The 22,356-nt window shown below is 47.1% G+C and overlaps 1 protein-coding gene across 1 annotated transcript in view; it reads left to right on the plus strand.

The window, feature by feature from the left end:
• LOC115658813 (mucosa-associated lymphoid tissue lymphoma translocation protein 1-like) overlaps positions 1-22,356 on the plus strand; it is a 69,586-nt gene that overhangs the window by 27,633 nt on the left and 19,597 nt on the right. Inside the window, 5 exon segments of the mRNA XM_030578265.1 lie at positions 1,517-1,720; positions 10,456-10,633; positions 14,739-14,813; positions 17,742-17,869; positions 18,956-19,087. Of these exon segments, the coding sequence (XP_030434125.1) occupies positions 1,517-1,720; positions 10,456-10,633; positions 14,739-14,813; positions 17,742-17,869; positions 18,956-19,087 (717 nt within the window).

Consider the following 22,356-nt stretch of genomic DNA (forward strand, 5'->3'; position numbering starts at 1 on the left):
TTATGGTGTTGCACAGTGATAAAAAGGGTGGAGCTGCCTCTGACCACTCTAAGTTCCTTCTGCACACTCATGATCAGTAGTCAGAGCGCATGGGCTTGCTGCTGCAAGTTTCTCCCTTTATAAAGTTGGTGGTATTCATTAGTGTTAGATTAGTGTAGGTTTTCTGAGTTATTTTTTCTTGGAGCATGGGTTCCCCCTTACTCATAGGGTACTGATGCCTTGTACCAGGGTATGCCTCAGTTGTGGTGCACGTGTAGAGCCTTCTCCCATGTTCCACCTACCTGAAGTGCCTCAGTGAGGGTCATATTCGAGGCCACTTCCAGATTTGCAGGGACTTTAAACCCTGAACTAAAAAGGGCATAGTGGTGAGAATGTATTCCATCTTCCTGCAGGACAGAGGATTTCATCTTGCATACACCTGCACTATGATGTTGCCAAGGTGCCCTCTCCACGCAATGTGGCAGCATTCTGCAAAATCTCAAGCAGCTTCCACAGCTTTTTTTGGACCAAATACCTAGAGCAGACATTTGTAGAGCTGCAACTTGGTCATGGGTACATACCTGTATTACTCATTGTGCTATATCTCAGCATTCCAGAGACAATGCCAGGATATGCAGATCTTTAGTCATTGTTCAGGTTGACTTCGATTGAACCCACCTCCAAATTGAAATGTGTGTGAGTCATCCGAAGTGGAATGGACAGGGGCAATCACTCGAAGAAGGAAAAAACGGTTATTAACTTGTTCTGTAATTGCTGTTCTTCAGTAACTGCTGTCCATGTCCATTTCATGACCCACCCTTCTTCCCCTCTCTGGGTCTGTCTGCTAAGAAGGAACTGAGGAAAGCTCGTAGGGGCTCTACCCACAGCAGTATGAAAAGGTTAAGGATGCGTGCGTTGCCCTGACAGGTAGAGCTAAGGGGAAAATCTCTGATTCTGGTGCACTGGGCGCACACACGCCTGAAGTGGAATTGACACATACAGCACATCTCAAAGAACCACAATTACAGAACAGGTTAATAACCCTGTGGGGCAAATCCAGAGCACAATGGACAGTGGAACTAAATGGGTCAGGCCCTGGGGTAGATGCATGGGGCAGGGTGAGTCTTTCCCCTGTAGAGCCCAGTCTGTGGCCTTTGTGCCCTCACCTTTCCTGTGGCTTCTCTGGCCTTTTTCCACACTATGTGCTGCCATGCAGGGAGGAGGGTTCTGGGCCATGTGGGGAGTTTAGTGTACCAAATCCTACCCTCCTTATGTAGTGGGACTGTCCCTGTTCAGCCTTGACTGGAACGGAGCAGAACATGTCCCCAAAATGAGCAATTAGACCTCTGCTTCCCCCCACCCCCCTTCCTGGGATGCTTCCTGATCAAACAGCCTCGAGAAGTCCTGCAGTTTATATATAACATTGATTAACCAGCAGAACCCATTCCAGGAGCTTTGGGTGCTGGTAGATCAATCAAGGGCCTTGCTCCTTGCTTAGACACTTACATCTTTGCTTGTCACTTGATATTTCTGCTAGCAACAGACAAGGTCGCACTTTTGGTGGGCAACAACCATTACTGGAATCATCCGCACCTGATGGCTCCCATCACTGATGTGTTTGAACTCAGCCTTCTCCTAAAGCGACTGGGATTCCGGGTGGTCTCCCTCCTGGACCTGAACAAGGCGGAGATGCTGATAGCTGTCAATCAGTTCCTGCAGCTCTTGGGGAAAGGAGTCTATGGTAAGTTGCTACTTGAGAAGCATTCCAAAGCCACCTTCAACGAGTACAGGCCAAGCAGACAGCCACCACGGGCAGCAAACCAGAGAGCGGTTAGCAGTGGTCATTATTATTGTAGGGACTATGGCAGTGAGCCCTGTGTTAAGGTTGCCTTACATTTTCCTTATACAAATTGTTCCGATTGTTGGGTGGGATTTTTTGTTTTGTTTTTGTTCTTTAAAGCTCTAGATCCTCTATGGTTTGCAGCAGGACTTTCTCCCATCAAATTACCTTTTGGCCCAGGGGAAGATGCACTGGGCAGGGAAGCTGGGAAATCACCATTCTTCTACAGATTGATGTTAATCACTGTGCCCTTGTCACAGAGTCACAGGCCCTGTGCTCTCTCGACTCCGTATGGTCCCTGGGAGGCACCCCCTTCAGTGTGACAGCCCTTGTCAGGCATCACACTCACTCTTGGGGGTTAAGTCCTGGGCTCCACCACCTCCTGGAGAGGCACCTCTCTGAGCTTTCAGCATGCCTGTCTCTCTCCGTGACTCTCTTCAGGGAGTCCACTCACTCTGCACCCTTGGGGTGCACACCCAGAGGTAGCAATGCAGCCCTGATCTCTAGACTGCAGTGACTCTCAGTCAGCGTAAAACAGAAGCATTTACTGAACATCTGAATACAGCACAGGAAATTCTCAGGGCCACTGAGCCTAGAAAGTCCCAGTACAATCTAACTGAGTCTGTCCCAGTCCAGGTGGGCTCAGGCTGCTCTTTGTCCCCAGTCCAGAAGCAACCTCCTTCCAGCCAACCATCCTATATCACCTCCCCAACAGCCTCTCCTCCGTCCTTTGTCTTCTTTTCTAGACAAACAGATCACCTGGGCCCTCTCTCCTCTGCCCTTTGTCCTCCCACTGGCCAGAACCAGCTGGTTTCCAAGCTGGAGTGGGTCTCTGGGTCACCAGTTGCTATATTCCACTGTGTCCAGGCAGTTGTCTGGAGTCCAGGCTGCTAGGCGAGGTCACACCTGGTCCTCTGCAACAACAGCCACCCTCTCCCACCACCTCACTAAACATGCAGCACATATGCAAACCATTAAAAAAATTCCCTGCTTCATCACAGCCTTTCACAAACCTATGCCACTGAGAAATTACGTGAGCTGGGAACAGAACCAGTTCTCCTATGGTAGCCCCAACTCTTACCCACATTTTTGCACTTGGCTATACTGTCAGCAAAACAGGGCTAAGCATGCATATTTCATCCACTAGTGGCTGGTGCACAAAGTATGATAGTCATCTGCTGCTTGTTGATGGAGGTCACCCTTTAGCTCAAGTCATCCAGCTCTGTGGTGCGATGTTGAAAGTTGGGGGAGCAAACACTGCTTATAATGGGATGGGGGTTGTGCTGTACAGGAGATCAGACAAGATGGTCACAATAGTCTCTTCTGGCCTTGGAATCTGTGAACTCAGCCCTCTTGTGTGCATGCATGATGATACAGTTTCTAAATATATGATCACAGACTGTTTTTCAACAGACCCCCTGCCTCATTCAGAGCAGGCTGGAGCTGCTCTGGGGATGAATTAGGGCAGTGCAGTGAAGGAGGCTGTTGACTGTAGGATCCCTGCCTCATTGGTTGCAAAAGTTGAAAGGTGTGTAGTGAATTTAGCTATGGTGTAACTGCTACCCAGAAGAGCTGGGATTTATTGCCAGCTTTGCCACAGAGCTCCTGTGTGGTGCTAGGAACTCATTTAAACCACAGTTTTCACAGCTGGACACTAATTGTCAGTTCCTCCTTTTCTGGGTGCCCACCTTGAAACACCTGGTGTTTGGTTTGCAGAAGTGCTGCAATTGAAATCAATTAGAGCTACAGAAATGCTCAGACCTCGGGAAATGCAGTCCTTTGGTGTCTCAGTTTGGGAACCCAAAATTAGTGGACACTTTTGACCTTAAACCCTCTATGTCTCAGTTCCGCATATGTAAATTCATGCTATGTTATCTCATGTGAGGGCAGTTAAGATACATGTATTCATGTTTGTGAGGCTGTCACTATGGTGATGATGAGCACAGAAAAGGCCTGTGAAGCAGCTTATCATTCCATATTCCGTGCAGGGTTTGCAGGGTGTGTAGTAAATAAAGCTGGGGCCACATATTAAATGTTGAGGATAAAAGAAATAATGAACAGCTGTCTTGTTCCCTGAGCCCTGTCCATCGCATGCACTGAATGAGGCAGCAGTTGTGTGAAATGTATGGTATGTGATTGCCATAGTTACAGGGCTAGCTGAGCCACTGTCCTCTGCTGGCTTTCCCTGAGTGCACCCTGTCACGTGTCAGGCCTCCTCCCTGCACCTCTCCTGGGGCAGTTCTCCCACTCTGTCTGAGCCCCAGGCTACAGAACAGTGTGTCCACAGTGCTTACCCAGCAGGCTGGACTGGGTTTGGCACCTACAGTTCTTCCCTTTGGGAGTCTGTGACCAGATAATCTGTTTTACACCACAGTGGTGTTTATTTTAACAATATGAACAAAGCATTTAGAGAAAAGGGATTATAAAACAACAAACCATTTACACATATCTATCTTACCTAGAGGCTTCCCAGCCTCATTAGGTCCCTGTGTCTCTGTCTGGTTCCCCCCCACCCCCCGAGACAGAGATCCTTTTTAAGCTGCCAGAGTTCCATTATTTTTCTGCCCTCCCAGATTTCTGGCCCTTCTGGACAAAACTAGTTTTTCAGGTTGGTTGGACAAAGCTCATAGTTCAGGCTTTGTCCCTGATAAATCTACTAGTGTTTGCTGAGGGGTGGCTTATCCTGAGTTACTCATTCCTCTGCCTGCTTGTTTTTTCCTTACAGCCCATAACAATAACCAATGTACCAATAGAGTCATACAATAACAACCCAATAATCAGGTCAACACACAATATCCGTTACTAGAGAACAGCTCCAGTCCATCGCTGAGATCATGTAATTAAAGACTGCATCATAACTGAGAGGAGCATAGACTTATTGTGGGGAACTGGTCAACCTTTAGGCTCATGTCCACTGCCCTCCAAGATTCTGGAACCCATGGTGCTGATCGAAAGAAATGCTTAAATACAAAAATGAACTTTCCCTCAAAAAACAGCAGTGTTCCAGTTCAGGTACCAGCTATGGTTGGGCTGTAGGAGCAGGTCTATGCACCACCACCAGGGAGGTCACAGAGTTACCTTCACTTTACTACCTGATTTCCGAGAAGGAAACATCCAAACCAAACGTCCCAGTTTTATGTGTTTTATTAACTAAACTAAATGACTTAGCAATAGCATAAATACATATAAACCAATCAAATTACAAGAATGTGAGTTAATTCATATTGAATTAATCTAATTAACAGGTTGATTAAACCATGTGAAATAAACAATTCCTTATAAACTCTCTGTCATAATTTGGAAAGGCCACAGTCTTGTTTAACTATCAGCTCCAAAGTAACAGGACATTATCAGTGTCAATGCCAATAATCAATATATTTAGGTTCCAGCCGAATAGCTAATACAAGGAGGGTAAAATCACTGCAATTCTGATGCCAATTAAGGTTGCCTGCCCAACTTACTGGCTATCCAGTCTCCCCAAACACAACATAAGGTTACAATGAAATATTCCAATACAATTCAAGCTGACTCAGCTAATTACATATAATGTTCAAATGACAAATTTAGGTGAAAATAACATGATTTCTCAGGATTAAACATACAACTCCTAACCCCTGAAATATATGGATGTGTGATCTTTTAGGCAGCAAGGTTGTTTAACCTAGGGCTGGTAGGTATTTGAGGAACTATTCTATAGGCTCCATTCTCAAATAGATTCTGTGGGTTCTAGCCACACAAACAATGCTCACTACTAACCATCTGCTGGAGTTTAAAATCAAGTGGAGGAATGCTGAGGTAGAGGCATCCCGCTACTGCCAATGTGAAATAAAACTAAACCCAAAAGATTGATACTTATGCAGGATGGTTTCATGACTTGTGGTTTCGATCAGCTCTAAGAAGCTGGTGCATGGTTGAAAAGATCAGCCGGTGGTCTTATTGGCTCCAGTGTTTAATATCAGCAGACTTGTGGGCTGGTTAGAGGTCATTTGCTTGGAGTTGTCAAATCTTAGCTGTTGCATGTTGCTGGACTCATATCCATGGAGGGGTGAAGAAAGCACAGGTTTCTTTGTCAGGTGTGGTCCCATTGCATAGCCAGAGGCCAGCATCCAACAGAAGCCAGAAGCAAGCCAGCCACAGCAGCAGGGCTTCTTCCTTTCATTCAGTTTTTGAAGAAGGTGACCTGCCTGGTTCCTTCCCCTTGAAACCCTTCTCAGAAGCTTCTTGGAGAATCAGAATAGGACCTCCTCTTCTGTAGTAACTGGTATCACCCACTGGGGTCTGATTAGGTCCCCTTGTTGCAGAGAGGAATCTCCTCATTCCAGTTACTCTGGGTTTCAAAAATCCACAGACCAAAAATCTACTATCAGTTAGTCACTCTGCAGGTGTGCAGGTATTTTGAGATGTTTGAGGTCATTGGCCAGTCCGCAGGCGTTATCTCAGCCATCCTAAAAAAAGTCCCAACTCAAAGATAATTTCAGAAATACAAAGATAGCAAAATGTTGTAAGTGATAATACAGGAATGCACTAAGCATACATATACTCAGCCACGGCCAGAGAGGGACAGTTCCTGTTTTACAAACAGATGCTTGCAGCTTCCCCTTTATATTTTGGTACTGCGCAGCTCATCTTTGAACAGGATTTTTTTGCCACACAAAATCTGAGAGAAAGGTTAGACTTTAACTTGGGTAAAGTAAAAAGATATTTTCTTCCTAAAATGACAATTTTGGGGTTCAATTTTAATATGCAGGCATATCTGCCTCACATAATGCATACACACAAGGCAGATAAATTACAGTTGCATGGGCAACATAAATCTGTCATAAGGTTGATTTTGCAACTTTAATACCATTATTTTAATGTTAGTTAATATTTATATATTATATTAAAACACATTAATGTTAAGGTTGCAAAAGCAAGTTAGGAAATGCCAGAGTCCAGGTTGCCTGTGCAAATTTAATTCATCCCCTTGTACATATGCATGGTGGTACAGTCTCTAATTACATGATCATGTACTATGTCACCCCTGCCTCATTCAGTGCACAGGATGGACAGTGTTTACTGAATGGGTTATTCAATATCTCTGTTTAACCTCATATTCAGTTTGTGGGCCCTTTCCTTATTTACTGCACCTGATCCACAGCTTTCACTGCATACGGAATTATTCATTTCCTCATGAGCTATCCAATGATTCTCTCATGGTTTCTGAATTCTTTACAAACATTAATGCATTTATCTTCATGACACCCCTGTGATGTGAGGGACTGGTATTATCCCCATTTTATACATGAGGAACTGAAGCACAGAAATTAAAGGAAAAAATTGTCAACTAATTTTGGGTCCTGAATTTGAGAAGCCTACAGCCTTATGTAGCATTTTATATCACTTCACATAATCAGAGCACAACTCCCATTGACGTCAGTTACAGTTTGTGAGTGTTTAGTACCTCTGCAAGGCAAACCATCGGTATCTCAAGTTGGGTACCCAGAAAATGAGAAACACACAGAGGCCACCTGTGAAAATTGTGGCTTAAGTGACTTGCCTGGCAGCATGTAGGAATTCTGTGAGGACAGGAGGCAATAGAATCCAATTCTCCAGGACAGCATTCAACTCCCCTAACTATGAGCTCATCCTTTCTGCAGGCCCCTGCCTCATTCGCTACACACCTTTCAACTTCAGCAACAACTGAGGCAGGGTCCTATAGACAACAGTGGCAGTGGGAATGAGGAAAAATGGTGCAGGGGTCCTATGGAAAAAATTGTATGTGTGTGTGTAATTATAGACTGCACCATCATGCATATGCACAGGGGAGGTGAATTAAAGATACACAGGCAAGCTTAATTCTGGCATTTCCTAGCTTTTGAGTGTTTGACTTGCCAAACTTTAATAATGTTCTTTTAACACAGTTTTTTATATAATTTCCTATGTTTTTTAAAAATATGAAAATTGAAAACAAAAATTCCATTCCATGGAATGATGCTGACCCCCTCACAGGTCATCAGCAGTGTTAGGATCTTGAGAACCAAAGCACAGTTCTCCTTCACTAGAGCTAATGGAGTAACTGGGAGCAGTAGAAGGCTTTTATCTTCTCTCTGGATCAGCCACTAGAGAGGGGTGGAGAGGGGGGCTTCACGGCTATATGTTGAGACTCAGGACTAATGGGTTCAGTTCTAGTTAGGGTAGTGTTCTCTAGTGGTTATTAGGGTTGACAACATTGTATTTCAAAAATACAGGACAGACCTCAGATGTCCCCAGTCTTAACTTGAACCTCAGGGTGAGTTCTTCTCTTCCTTTGTGCTTCCTAGGGAATCTCTCTCTTCAGCTCTGGTGCTGCAGAGAACTCAGGGCCTCAGGTACTGGGCTGGGCAGCCATTGTGGCTTCTGTCCACATTCTGTATGGGGTGCACGCTGAGTCAGCAGCTGCAGTTGCTGATTTCCACCTGCTGCAGTGCTGTGCACTGCCGGGGTAGGGGCTGCAAGAAAGCGTGTGGACTTGGAAGATACACCTAGAGGAGACTTCACTGGGGGTGTGCGTGCAACTTTCAGCAGGGCCTAGAGATGGAGGGGGAGCTGGCCCAAATCTGAGTGGCATTGCAATCCCATGTGCCAGGTCAAGTTGCAAACTGGCAGCACTTTGCAAAGAGAAGTGCTCAATCCCTACTCCATCAGGGATTCAGGGCTGAACAATGCTTTCAGACCACTCCGGCAGCACTACCCCCTGGTGGAAATGTTGGCTAAAAGGCATCCCAAACTGATTTAGTACAGGCCAGGCAATTTTTTATTTAAATAAGGGCTGACCCTTATAATACGAGATTTTTTGGCAACCCTCTATGGTTACAGACCCTTCTTCCCTGCATCTCCGCCTCTTCCTGTCCCTTTCTGGCCCTATTTCATCATCCCCACTGCTCTCTTCCCGCCCTCCAGCTCCTGCTTCCAACCCTCCTCTTTCCCCAGCTTGTTTCTGCCCACCCCCCAACACTGCAACTGTTCCCCCTCCTTGCCTCCCCCTGACTTCACTCCTCTTGTGTTTAAGTCAGGGGGCTTCCTCCTTCTCCTCTCTGCTGTCTGGAGGCCAGTAGGCAGGGCGTTGAGGATAGGAAAGTGGTCTCTCTGCTCTCAGTTGTCCTGCCTTCTGTCATAGCAGCCGCCTCTCCCACCTCCCCAATTGTAGGGAAAGTCCAGCTCAGCCCCAGTATGGCATCATCTCCGTCGCTCTGTGAGGATGGGGCATTTGCCATCTGGCTGGCACATAGACACTGTGACGGGCTGGAGTATGCACTAGGATTACTTTGGGGAAGTTCTCTGGCATGTGCGATGCAGGATGATCACAACAGTTCCTTCTGGCCTTGCAATCTACAAATCTATCCTCCAGGCAGACAGAATCTTTGGTATGTGCAAACTGATTTTTCAGACCCTTAAACTGAACAAATGTGGGTAGAGTCTCATGAGGGAAGCAGAAGGCACCTCCATAACTCCAAGGTGACCATGTGCCAAACGTCAAGTCCTTGCTCCAAAGCATGGAGGTGCTAGAACTCCTCAATGAAATGGTTGTAATCATTTTTTTAACATGGGAAAAACAATGTATTTTTCCGCAGCTTCATTCTCAGAAACAGCTGAACCATTTTAGCTGAATCTTCCCAGAAATATTCAACTTGAGGCAAACACTTGACATGGAATATTTTAGCCCAGTTATTGGCAAAGTTATAAGCAACTGAATACAGGTTCTTATGATGGGAAGTGTTGGGCAACCTTAACTATAGGCAGAGCTGCCTATTATCCGATACACAGAGCTGTAATAAAGAAACATTAAGGATGCAAAATTAATTTAGTTCCAATTTGCTGCATAATACAGTGGCCCTTGCTTAAAGGCAAAGGTTAGAAGAGCTGATGTGCTAGTTTCTCTCCTCTACCAAGATCCACTCAGCACAAGAGGTGGGGAGGGCACCATGCATGAACTGGTTACAGCTCCCTGATTCCCAAGTGCAGCTACTCCAGCCCCACTTCTGCAGCTCCAGAAGTTCTACTGAACTGAGGAATGAAGTGATGAGAGGTGATTGCTTTCAGGTGCTCAGGTCCCCAGAAGGGAGCTGCAATCCATGGATGGATTTGTCCAGTCAAGAGGAGCCATGATGAAGGGTGTCAACAGAGACTGTGGTGAGGACAGGTTTAGGCTGGTACTAGAAAGGGCTTCTCTCAGAGTTGTAGGACTTAGGACAATTGGCCACAAGATGGTGGAGGAGCAGGGTAGGTTAGACCGACAATCAAATGACAGCTGGGTTATCGTCTGCATACTAAAGTGTCGCCACCATTAATGGGGGGGAACAACACACCTGATTTGAGGCCTCAAAGAACCTCTGAGGAGGGGGGTGAATTGTGTTGCCACGTACCCGTTCTGAGGGGTTGCAGTGCCCAGGAGGAGGAGGTGGGCTCTGGTGTAACACACCTGCTCTGAGGTGTTGTAGCACCCAGGAGCATGGGATTGTCTGTTATGTAACACACCTGCTCTGAGATGACATAGGACCCCATGAGGAGGGGAGCGGGTTGCCCTGGTAATGAACAACACCCTGTGTTTTCCATGCCTCATGGTGCAAAGCCTGGCCTCTTCCCATAACTTTCCCTCTCTTGTCCATGGTTTGCAGCCGTATTCTACTATGCTGGGCACGGATACGAACATTCTGGGAGAAACTACATGGTCCCCATTGACGCCCCACAGCCCTATGCCCCTGAGAACTGCATCAGCGTGCAGAGGATCCTCCAGAAGATGCAGCAGAGGCAGACGGCCCTCAACCTCATCCTGCTGGACACCTGCAGGAAATGGTAGGCTCTGTTCCTTTCCCTCACCTCCCAGGGACAGTGGGGTTAGCAGTAATTGCGTTCACGATCCAGAGGGGAGACAGGGAAAGAACCCGTGACTTTGGCCCAATTCAGCTGGCTCCTTTGGCATGGGCCTAAAGTTCATCGTGTGAGAGGTGACCATTGGCTTCTAAGGCACTGATCACATGATTAAAGCTACACACACTCAACTACAGTGCTGAATCAAGGCCTTAATTAAGAGATAATGACAGTGAGCTTAACTCCAGGCCCATTGGAGCCTACAGACGCCTCTGGCGTGAATGCTCCTTAGCAGGAGAGTAAGCTGGACAGTGCCTTGTCCGAGCAGACCCCTTGCCTGAGCATTTTGTGAGGGCAGGTGCTGGGCAGGAGCTGTAGCCTCCCATGGATGTCACAGGCCCTGCCATCCTCCCCAGGACTGTGACACATAGTACAAAAGAGGGACCATTAAGGCAAGCACTGATTTTCCCTTCAGCTTCCCAGGAGGCTGCCCAGATCCAGGTGGCTGCGTCTTTCCCTAACACCAATAACTGTGCCTTTCAGATTGATGCTTTTTAGGTTTTATGTCCCAGATTAGATTAAATGGAGCTTTAAAGACACATTAGGTTGTTTGTTCCCCCCATATCTTTTCCCGCCATGGCAGATGACCAGTTCCTCTGGCTGCTTTGGAGCGCACCCCAGCATAGGGCAGCCTTATGCTTCACGCACTCAGATTCCTGTGGTGAGAGGGGAGCTGCTCCACACAAACAACCGGCAGCAGCCTCCAGCAAACAGCAAAAGGTTGTGGGTTTATTTTGCCATTGCTGGATAATCAAACCCATGTAATGTGTCAGAGGTGTCATCAAATAGGTCTTTGTTTACTGTGTGCTTGGACCTGGCTTAGGCCTGAGGCCCTCACTATGTAGCTGCATTAATATCTTTCGATTGTAAGGTTTCCTGACGCTCCCATTGCCATACTATCTCTGTGCTGCTCAGCAAATTGCTGAGACGTTTTCTGCCCTCTTCCCTCCTCTGGCTGGCTGTAAGCAGTGATGTGTGTAGTGCCCCTCTCCACTGGATTACTTCTTTTAGCACCAGTTTCCTAATAGGTTTTGATGGACAGGCCTGGGTTCTTCTGGATCCCACCTCCAGCTCAGCAAGGTGGAACTTCTTTATTTTCTTCCCATATGCAATTATTTGGTGGTGCCTCCACCCCCCTCGCTCCTTCCAGGCTGGGTCAGCAGGGCAGCTTGGGAGGAAAATTGTAACCACAAGGTAACCTCCACTTACATGCCAGATAGTTGGAGACTCCCAAGAAATAACACAAGCACACACAATATCTTCAACACAGTAATTATATTAAATAGGAAAGAGAACAGGGTAAAACAGGATTACTGGTGTCCACACTGACAATACCTGCGAATTTCCCCAGTCATGAGACCTGATACAGCAAATGTAAACATTAGTGTCCCATTGGTATGCGTACTTGTAGGGGCCCTTGATTACCTGTGAAGAGCTTTAGTGCCTTCATGCTTTGGAGCAGAAACATGAAATTTGGCGAGGGGGTGGTCCTGGGGTTAGAGAAGAGTCTTGTGTTGTCTCCATGGAAATCCATCCAGATTTGGCCAAGTTGAAAGCCACAGAAAATCACCACGTGCACATTTGAAGTAGAGCTTGTTAGAGGCTTGTTGCTCAAATCTGTGATCATTCCATCTGCACTGAGCATGCTCCCTAGCAGGACCAGTATTAGACTTGCTGGGGTCCAGGACAGAAACTAAGGAGTGGGTCCCCACCCCGCCTCCCTTACCTGCTCACACATTGGATTTCTGCAACGTTTCTGAAGCTGAAGCCCTCCTCCTGCGTGTAGCAGCGCCATAAATAGTACATTAAAATGAACCATTTGGTAGATGCAGTTCCCATTTGGGTTTTCGCCTGTACGCATCACTGAGATATCTGAGCACTTTGGGATCTTGGGACTATGGGAACCAGGACAAAGTGATCTGTGTCTGGGGCTGTCACTATTGGGCTACCTTGCACCAGATTCCAGTTGTAGTTGCACCTGCTTTACGCAGGTATCACACCATTGAATTCAGTGGAATTGCTCCTTGTTTACCCCAATGTGAGAACACAATTATAATCTTGTTGGCATTTCTAGGGCATGTTGCCTAAGACAAATGGACATAAATCTCCTCTCACCTATATGGCATGTAAATAATTGAAGCCAGTGAGCTACAGTGATGTAAATGAGACGAGAATCAGGCCCACGGTCTGGGCGCTGACCCTGCCCATCATCTCCATTGCCAAGGATGTCTCTGTTCCGTCATGCTCTGGAAACATGTTCCAGCTAAGCCTTGTCCTCAGTCGGGGCAAACAAACCAGAACCGATTTTTCCATTCCCATTACTAGACTGGCTATTCTGTAACTGTGCATGTGTGTGTGTGTGTGTGTGTGTGTCTCTGTTGCCATCTGCAAGCTGCTTTGCACCCGAGCAGCTGAGTGTAGCCCATGGATTAGATGCACACTGCGCGCTGTTTGGGGCCAGTGAGGGCTCTAGCCTATTCTGGGATATGATGTCTTTTTGTTCCTCGTGTCTGGAATCCTCTAGCCGCTCATGTGTTTGTCTGGAGCAGCTGAGGGCAGATAAATCTATCCATTCATTGATTTTATTTAGAAATGTATCTCATGCCTGTCATTGTCACTTCTGGGTGTGTTTGAAAAGTAGGTGCAAGCCAGACAAACATTGCCATCCTGTGGCCCCCTCGTTCCTGGTCACAAGTTATAAACAACCAGCCTGCTATATGCTGGTGACTCTGTGAAACAGGGACATCTGTACCTCCTCCTCAGTAGGCCCGATCACAATGGAGGAGATAACACTGCTGCGGAAAATACTCTGGGCCTGGCTCTGATCTCAATTCCACATGTGCAAACTGGGAGTGACTCTGCTGCACTGATGTAAACCTGGTGTAAATGAGAGAGACACAGGCCCTCCCTACGCACAGGTATCTTCAGTGCCCAGAGATATTGCATAAAACTAATTCTTCCCCAGTAGGCTGCAGATAGCAACCTCCTGTGCAGACCCCGTGACTAACGCCATGCACAAAGGATCTCTCAGGCACTTTGTGGTGGAAGTCAGGCCTTTCACACCAAATCAGCCCTGACACCCTTTACCTAATTTTGGAAATTATGGGCCAGCTCCTTGGCCACAGCAAGGTCACTCTGCACCAAGGCTGCCCAGAGGATTCAGGGGGCCTGGGGTCTTTGGCGGCGGGGTCCGGGGGTGGAAGGACCCCCCGCCGCCAAAGTGCCAACGACCACCCGGAGCAGAAGACGCTCTGGGGGCCCCAGCCCCGTGAGAGTTTTTCAGGGCCCCCGGAGTGAGTGAAGGACCCTGCTCCAGGGGCCCTGAAGAACTCTTGTGGGGGCCCCTGCAGGGCCCAGGGCCTGGGGCAAATTGCCCCTCTTGCCCCCCCCCCCCCATCTGGGCGGCCCTGCTCTGCACTGCAGTGGCGGCAAAGCAGCCCTAAAGCTGCCCTAATAGGACAGTGGGGGATTCCTCTGCATTGCAGATGACTGGCTGGCTGGCCTAGCCAGCTCCCTGGGGAAGAGAAGACGTGTGGGTTCCAGCAATCCTCATCAGTGTAGTAGTTTGGGGGGCCAGTATGAACCAGTACATGAGCTGTTATGAGTCTTGATGCGGATCTACACTATGCTGGTGGAAAACCAGCCCCAGGATCAGAGCCCCAAATGGCTGCTTTCCAGCTGCACCCTCAGCTCTACCCAGGAGTCAGCCCTACAGATTTCAGCCAGACATTTTCCCCTTTGCTCAGCCCCAGCAGCACAAAGAACCCAGGGTCTGGCTGGGCTGGGGGAGCTCTCAGCTGTTGAAAAGACCCCATGGCCATTGCTACACCATCCTCCATGGCTTTCGTTGCAGGTAAGTGTTTGGAAATTGGGTCTGATGTAATTGTCAAGTGCATTGCTATTGCTCAGCAGATGCCATTGCGTTGAACATATGGGTTCTGTTTGTGTCCAGGGATGGGGCCATCCTGTACGTGTATGAAAGCGAATCCCCCTTCACCCAGTTCACACTGTTACATCCTTTCATGTCTAGGTACAACCCGCAGTGTGCGCTGTCGCAGGTGCAGCCGCTGGAGCCCTGGGGGAATACAGTTTATGGCTATGCCACGTAAGTACCTGCTGATTGCTCATAGCTGGAGACCTCTGGCACATCTCAGTACTGTGGCTTGAGGCTCTTGCTTCTGTGGGGCTGGAACTCTGGCCATGAGATCAAATATCATTGACAGGGGGAGGTGCTGAGAATGCCAGAAGCCGCATCGGCCCTGTCACCATTTGCCAACTAGTACTGCTGCCGCTGGACATCCCTAGTGCAGACAGGGCCTATCTTGGATCTCTGGTTCTCACACTTTCTCTCTGACTTTCCTGATCTTTACCCTCATCTCTCCCTACAGCCCTGTGCTGGCAGCAGCTGTGGCTGATCCACAGTTAAGATTGTCAAGTATCAGGGGTTAGCCGTGTTAGTCTGTATCCACAAAAACGACAAGGAGTCTGGTGACACCTTAAAGATTTATTTGGGCATAAGCTTTTGTGGGTAAAAAAACCCACTTCTTCAGATGTGTGGAGTGAAAGTTACAGATGCAGGCATTATATACTGACACATGAAGACAGGAGAGTTACCTCACAAGTGGAGAACCAGTGTTGACAGGGCCAATTTGATCAGGGTGGATGTAGTCCACTCCCAGTAATTAATGAGAAAGTGTCAATTCCAGGAGAGGCAAAGCTGCTTTTGTAGTGAGCCAACCACTCCCAGTACCTGTTCAAGCCCAAATAATGGTGTTAAATTTGCAATGAATTTTAGTTCTGCAGTTTCTCTTTGAAGTCTGTTTCTCAAGTTTTTAAATCTGTTATAGAATGTCCAGGGAGATTGACATGTTCTCTGACTAGCTTTTGTATTTTACTATTCCAGATGTCTGATTTGTGTCCATTTATTCTTTTAGACTCATAGACTTTAGGGCAAGGGACCAATATGATCATCTAGTCTGACCTCCTGCACAAAGCAGGCCACAGAATCCTACCCATCCACTTCTATAACAAACCCCTAACCTATGTCCGAGTTATTGAAGTCTTCAAATTGTGGTTTGAAGACCTCAAGCTGCAGAGAATCCACCAGCAGGTGACCCATGCCCCCACACTGCAGAGGAAGTTGAAAAACCTCCAGGGCCTCTGCCAATCTGCCCCAGAGGAAAATTCCTTCCCGACCCCAAATATGGCGATCAGCTAAACTCTGAGCATGTGGGCAAGACTCACCAGCCAGCACTCAGGAAAGAATTCTCTGCAGTAACTCAGATCCCATCCCATCTAACATCCCATCACAGACCACTAGGCATACTTATCTGCTGATAATCAAAGATCAATTGCCAAAATTAAGCTATCCCATCATACCATCCCTTCCATAAACTTATCAAGCTTAGTCTTAAAGCCAGATATGTCTTTTGCCCCCACTACTCCCCTTGGAAAGCTGTTCCAGAACTTCACTCCTCTAATGGTTAGAAACCTTCATGTAATTTCAAGTCTAAACTTCCTAGTGTCCAATTTATACCCATTTTACATAGAGACTGTCCGGTTTGGCCAACGTACATGGCAGAGGGACATTGCTGGCACATGTTGGCATATATCACATTAGTAGATGTGCAGGTGAATGAGTCTCTGATGGTGTGGTTGATGTGGTTGGGTCCTCTGATGGTGTCACTAGAGTAGATATGAGGACAGAATAGGCAACAGGGTTTGTTACGGGGATTGGTTCCTGGGTTAGGGTTTCTGGGGTGTGGTGTGTAGTTGCTGGTGAGCATTTGGTTCAGGTTGGGGGGCTATCTGTAAGCAAAGACTGGCCTGTCTCCCAAGGTCTGTGAGAGTGAGGAATCATTTTCCAAGATAGGTTGCAGATCGTTGATGATGCGCTGGAGAGGTTTTAGCTGGGGGCTGTATGTAATGGCAGTGGTGTTGTTATTTTTCTTGTTGGGCCTCTCCTGTAGTAAGTGACTTCTGGGTACCCATCTGGCTCTGTCAATCTGTTTAGTCACTTCAGCAGGTGGGTATTGTAGTTTTAAGAATGCTTGATAAAGATCTTGTAGGTGTTTGTCTCTGTGGGAGGGATTGGAGCAAATTCAGTTGTATTTTAGGGCTTGGCTGTAGACAATGGATCGTGTCAACACTGGTTCTCCACTTTTGAGGTAACTCCCTTCTCTTCATGTATCAGTATATAATGCCTGCATCTGTAATTTTCACTCCATGCATCTGAAGAAGGGTTTTTTTTACTCATGAAAGCTTATGCTCAAATAAATCTGTTAGTCTTTAAGGTGCCACTGGACTCCTTGTTGTTTTTGTAGTTAAGATCGTAACACCCTTTTGTGGCCTAAAATCAGTGAGTATTTGTAATGGAGTCTCTCCCCACAACCCAGGACACATCCAGCCTGAGCCGCAGTATCCTAAAGTTAGACACAGAGCTGGCTGTTCTGGATGGCAGCACCTCCTTCAGGGCTACAATTGGATAATTCAATTGACACACCCTGTGGCAGTGTACAGGGCACCCCATGCGTCCCAGAACTTTTTCCAAGGCCAGGAGATCATTGTGGGGGAGATTTTCAGAAATGCTGAGCTGTCCTAACTCTGCCCCTGAAACAGTACAATGCAGTTTCATTTTCATTAAAACAAGCCTCTGTATTACACTAAAATGCTGCAGTTACGCCCAGTGGCTCATGATGCAAACAGCAACAGAAACTACAGGAAAACCATCAGTTCGATGCAACCTTAGAATTAGAGGACCAATACTCTGAAGCAAATACAGGTGCTCATGTTCCTTCATCCAATTGAGCAGCATATATTACTCCAATTTTGAGCCCCTTGAGTTTGCAAGGATTCTGTATTGTTCCCCCAGAATTGGCAATTGACTTTCCAGGGTCCTTCTTAATATGGCTAAAGCAATAACTCGGCCATTAGAAAGGGAATCCTGAATCAAAGTGTGTCTGTGGGGTTTCTGGGTGCTCCTGCGCCATGTCAGTGTGGCAAGCAGCTGAGGGTCGTGTGCTTGCCTTTGAAGGAGTGAAGATGCCGAAGCCTATGAAGTGCAGGATGGGGAGTTCAGCTCCGGGATCTTCATGAAGTACCTGAAAAAGCACATTCTACAGGAAAAGAAAGTGACCCACGTGCTGGAGGATGTGTTGGAAGGTAAATATTGCACCGGAAGCTGTTTAGTTAAAGCTGGAAGCTATTTGTTCCAGGAAGTAAAGGTGAGGTACAGTCATTGATCGAGGATTCAAAGGAAGAGGAGATGGAACAAACAGACAAATGAAAGGCCAGTGAGTCTCCAACCCGGACAGCATGTCCAAGAGCATCAGAGTGAAGGGGCTGAGCTACTAACAAAATCCCTCTCTCGTTAAAGTCAGTGAATATGCAGGGAATGGCCAGTGTACCTAGAGGTGATCCTGGGCATTGGAGGCCAGGAGGCCTCACATACACTGATTTCAGTAGAATAACAAACCACCTAGGTGAAGCTGGCATGCTGGGTATAAACCAGCGCAGCCGCTGCAAGCGAAAATCCTGCCTTTGCGGTCTACTACAGTTCTCTAATCACGGCAACACCAAAGCAGGGGCGAAAGAAGAACCAGCTGATAGCATTTACCCAGTCCTTCAAAAACCCTTGGCAAAACCCCTTGCAAGAGGCTATTAAGGAAATTCATTAATTGGGTGTAGATGTGACAAGTCAGAAACGGGCTGAGACAGAAGCAAAGCATAACAAGGAATGGTCAGTGTTCCTCAAGGCACAGGGGTAGCAGTGGGGTGGTAACGTTTGCTGATGACTCAGTGGCAGTTGAAATCCAGTGCAACAAATGTGAGGTGAGGAGTGATCTGAACTCTTCATTCACATTGCTGGGTTCTCAATGGACTGAGCTCACTCAGGACAGGGACCTGGGGGTTGCTGCAGGCAGCTATGTGAAACCTCTGCTCAGTGTGCAGGTGCGGTACAGAAACCAAACAAGATGCTAGGATGTGTAAGGGTGCAGTACTGCTCAGTAGCTCAAAGAATATACAGTGTGAGGCTCTGAGCTGGGCCAGAAGAGTGATGGGGCGCATCAGGAACTGTGTATGTGGAGAGACCAAAATGGCTGCAGGCATGGTGTGAGCCAGGCCTCCAATTTAGGAGGGAAATTCAAAGCCACAAAAAGGAAGTGGGCTCAGTGGGAGCTGGCTGCCTCAGCACCCTTTGCGCCTTATCCCTTTGAACCATTCCTCAGGCAGCTTTTTCTCCCCCAGACATTGGCCGGGACCCCTTGGTAACTGGGAAGCAGGTGATGGAGATCAAGCACACTCTGAAGGAAGCCCGGGCGCTGACAGACCCTATCTGCACCACTGGGCCGACTGCAGAGCTCTGGGGACACAGCCATGGTAAGAAACCAGTGCAGAGCCCTTGGCCACGCTGTCTCAGCCCCGGCCCTGGGGGTCTCAGGCAAGGTACATTAGCATCTGGCCTTTTAAATATGTCTTACATTAGTAGTTCAAAAGGTTGTATTTGGGTTTCCCTGCTCCTGCTTCATGCTGCGCCCTGTTCACAGTCACACTGAACCTATAAGGGAGCACCTCAGAGTACTGCTTCTCTGCCACCCACTCCAGGAAGCAGTCCAGGCCATGGAGAGGGCTAGCAGAGCTGTGGGAACCGTTTTGGGAAGGGGTTAGGGTGGGTGAATCCAGAGGGGGCTGCTGCTGGGTCTGGGCCTATGGCACAGAGTTAGGTGGGAGCCTAAGGGTCTCTTACCATAAGAGTCAGATGGGGGAGAAGGAGCAGCAGCACCCAGGATGTGGGGAGCAGCAAATAGAGGGAGGTCCCACTGCCACTGTTGAGCAAGAGGCTTTTCATGGCAGGTTCAGGCCCTGCTGTGATTGGAGCAGAAAGCTTGTGAAGAGGTGACTCGACTGCTGGCCGAACGCTGAAGCAATTCCTATCCAGGGAATTATAGTGGAAATAATGGGATGGGGCAAAGAGAACAGCAGCAGCAGGGAATTTGCAGAATGGGAGTGACAGGCTCAAAGAAGAGATCAATCCACGGGTACCCAGCATAGCAGGCTGGGCCAGGGCAGGTCACAAGGAGTCTCCCAGGGATCACTACCCAGTCATGGCCTCGAGCCAGCAATTTACAACTTACATACCTTCCCACACTGCAGGAGTAACTCAAGCACTGGAGGCAGAAGGGGCACCCTCTCAAAAAGTAATTGTAAACAGGGATCAGTTCTTGGCCCTACGCTATGTAACATGTTTATCAATGATATGGAAGAAAACACTGATAAAGGTGGCAGATGACCCAAAAATTGGGGGAGTGGTAAATAATGAAGAGGACACGTCTCTGGTACAGAGTGATCTGGATTGCTTGGTAAACTGGGCACAAGCAACTAGTGTGCATTTTATTACAACTAAATGTAAATGCGTAGTGTGACATACCAGGGTACAATCCAAACTAATGAGCAGCTGTATCACTCCCGCCCTGCTACTCTGGGTGCCTCTGTTTGCCAGAAGCTGGGAATGGGCGACAGGGGATGGATTACTTGATGATCACCTGTTCTGTTCATTCCTTCTGGTGCACCTGGCATTGGCCACTGTCGGAAGACAAGATACTGGGGCTAGATGGACCTTTGGTCTGACTCAGTATAGCCATTCTTATGTTCCTACAATGCCTTGCTAAAGTATCTCCCACCTGGGCCGCTCACAAACAGCCTCCAGCGTGGAAGTCACACCCGAAGTATGTGTGTGTGTCTTCAGTCTGCCAGCCATACTGGAGCTATCCTCTGGCTCTCACCAGCCTCGGTTATACCGCAAGGTGACCCCAACACACCTTCAGACCCAGATTTCCCCCCAGAAATGTATGTCATGTTCTGCCTAGCCCTCTTGTGGGCAGTACAAAATATTGTAAGTCCATTATTCCTTAAAGAGAATAATGTGCCAGATTATTATCTCGAATAGTTATTCAGACACTTCAGTTTAAACACACTGAATTAGATAAAACAGTAAAACAAGTTTGTTAACTACAAAGAGAAAGATTTTAAGTCATGAGGCATAAAAGTCAGAAATGGTTACAAGGAAAATAAAGATAAAATGTTTACTAATACCTAACAAACTATGTCAGATTCATGCAAAATTTCTCACCGTGTGCTTTCTTTCAGCAGTCTTACTGACCAGTACCCATTCCCCAGAGTCCAACGACTGCTTCCTTTGTTGCGTCAATTGCAGTGAATGTGATGGGCAGGTAGAGAGGGAGAGGGTGCCTTGGGGTATTTGTTCCTTCTTTTTAAAGTTTCAGTCCCTCTCTTGAAAAACATTTCTGGCTTGGCACAAGAAGGCAGAGAGTCTATGTGGAAGGAAATTCCCTTTTTCTTACCTGTGAGCGTCCTTTGTTTCCCTTCATCTTGATGACTCTGTTTACCTATTAAGGCAAATTAAGCAGAGCACATATTCCTTTGTTTAGGACAGATTTGTTTGCTAACCTCTGTTTGAGCAGGGCCATGGGGTTTGGAACATGTGTTAACAACATCATACAGGGAAATGTTATAACTTTACGTACAGTGTTGCCACACATATTTTATCGGGACGATACTGACCAGCACATTAGGACTTTTCAAATTATACCTTATAAGGCATAACTTGTACAAAAATTTTTACAACATGTAGGGCGTGAACATCTGAGTATCATCTGTCACATGTATCTAAGAACAAAGAATGTAGCCCATACTTACAGGATGGGGGATTCTATCCTGGGAAGTAGGGATTCTGAAAAAGATTTGAGGGTCATGGTGGATAATCAGCTGGTGCAACACAGTGACCAAAAGGGATAATGCAATCCTGGGATGCATAAACAGGGGAATCTCAAGTAGGAGTAACGAGGTTATTTTACCTCTATATTTGGTGCTGGTGTAACCGTTGCTGGAATACTGCATCCAGTTCTAGTGTTCACGGTTCAAGAAGGATGTTGCTAAATTGGAAAGGGTTCCGTGAAGAGTCATGAGAATGATTAAAGCATTAGAAAACATGTCTGATATTGATAGACGGAAGGAGCTCAATCTATTTAACTTAACAAAGAGCTGCTTAAGGGGTGACTTGATTACAGTCTATAAGCACTGTTGTATTAATTTAGATGCAAGGCTAAAGGCATTAACATAACCCAGTCACTGTCCAGCATTAAAGAGTGTTAAGGTTTGGGGTTTGGTCTACAGAGACTTCAGCCTACTTAGTCCCATGGCAAACACCATTAAAAATCCTTTTAACCTTTTATTAAAGATAAAGAAAAGAGGGGGACATTTAAAGCCTTTACAATATAAAGTATTAAATACGGCTTTCCTTTTAACAGCATACTTTGTTCCCTTTTAGCTGGAGAGAGTTTTTAGAAGGAAGAATCCTCATGTCTGACAGTCTCTAAGATGGTATCAAAGCTGGTAATAACTGCCCTTTTGGAGAACAGAGAAGAAGTTAGTTGAGATGGGCTGGAGCTGTCATTATTATTAAGATCCAATCCCATTTCATCCCAGGTGGTGGTTGGGAATCAGCTAGAGCAGGTGGATGTGGTGATGTCATCTGGGTCCTTTTCTCTGGCCCTGTCCAGTCAGGACATCTCTCAGGATCAGGATGATGAAGGCCTGGGGTCCCAGGAGATGGTGGGGGTGGCAGTCAT

Source organism: Gopherus evgoodei, chromosome 10, assembly GCF_007399415.2.
Source record: "Gopherus evgoodei ecotype Sinaloan lineage chromosome 10, rGopEvg1_v1.p, whole genome shotgun sequence".
In the NCBI taxonomy this organism is placed as follows: Eukaryota; Metazoa; Chordata; order Testudines; family Testudinidae; genus Gopherus; species Gopherus evgoodei.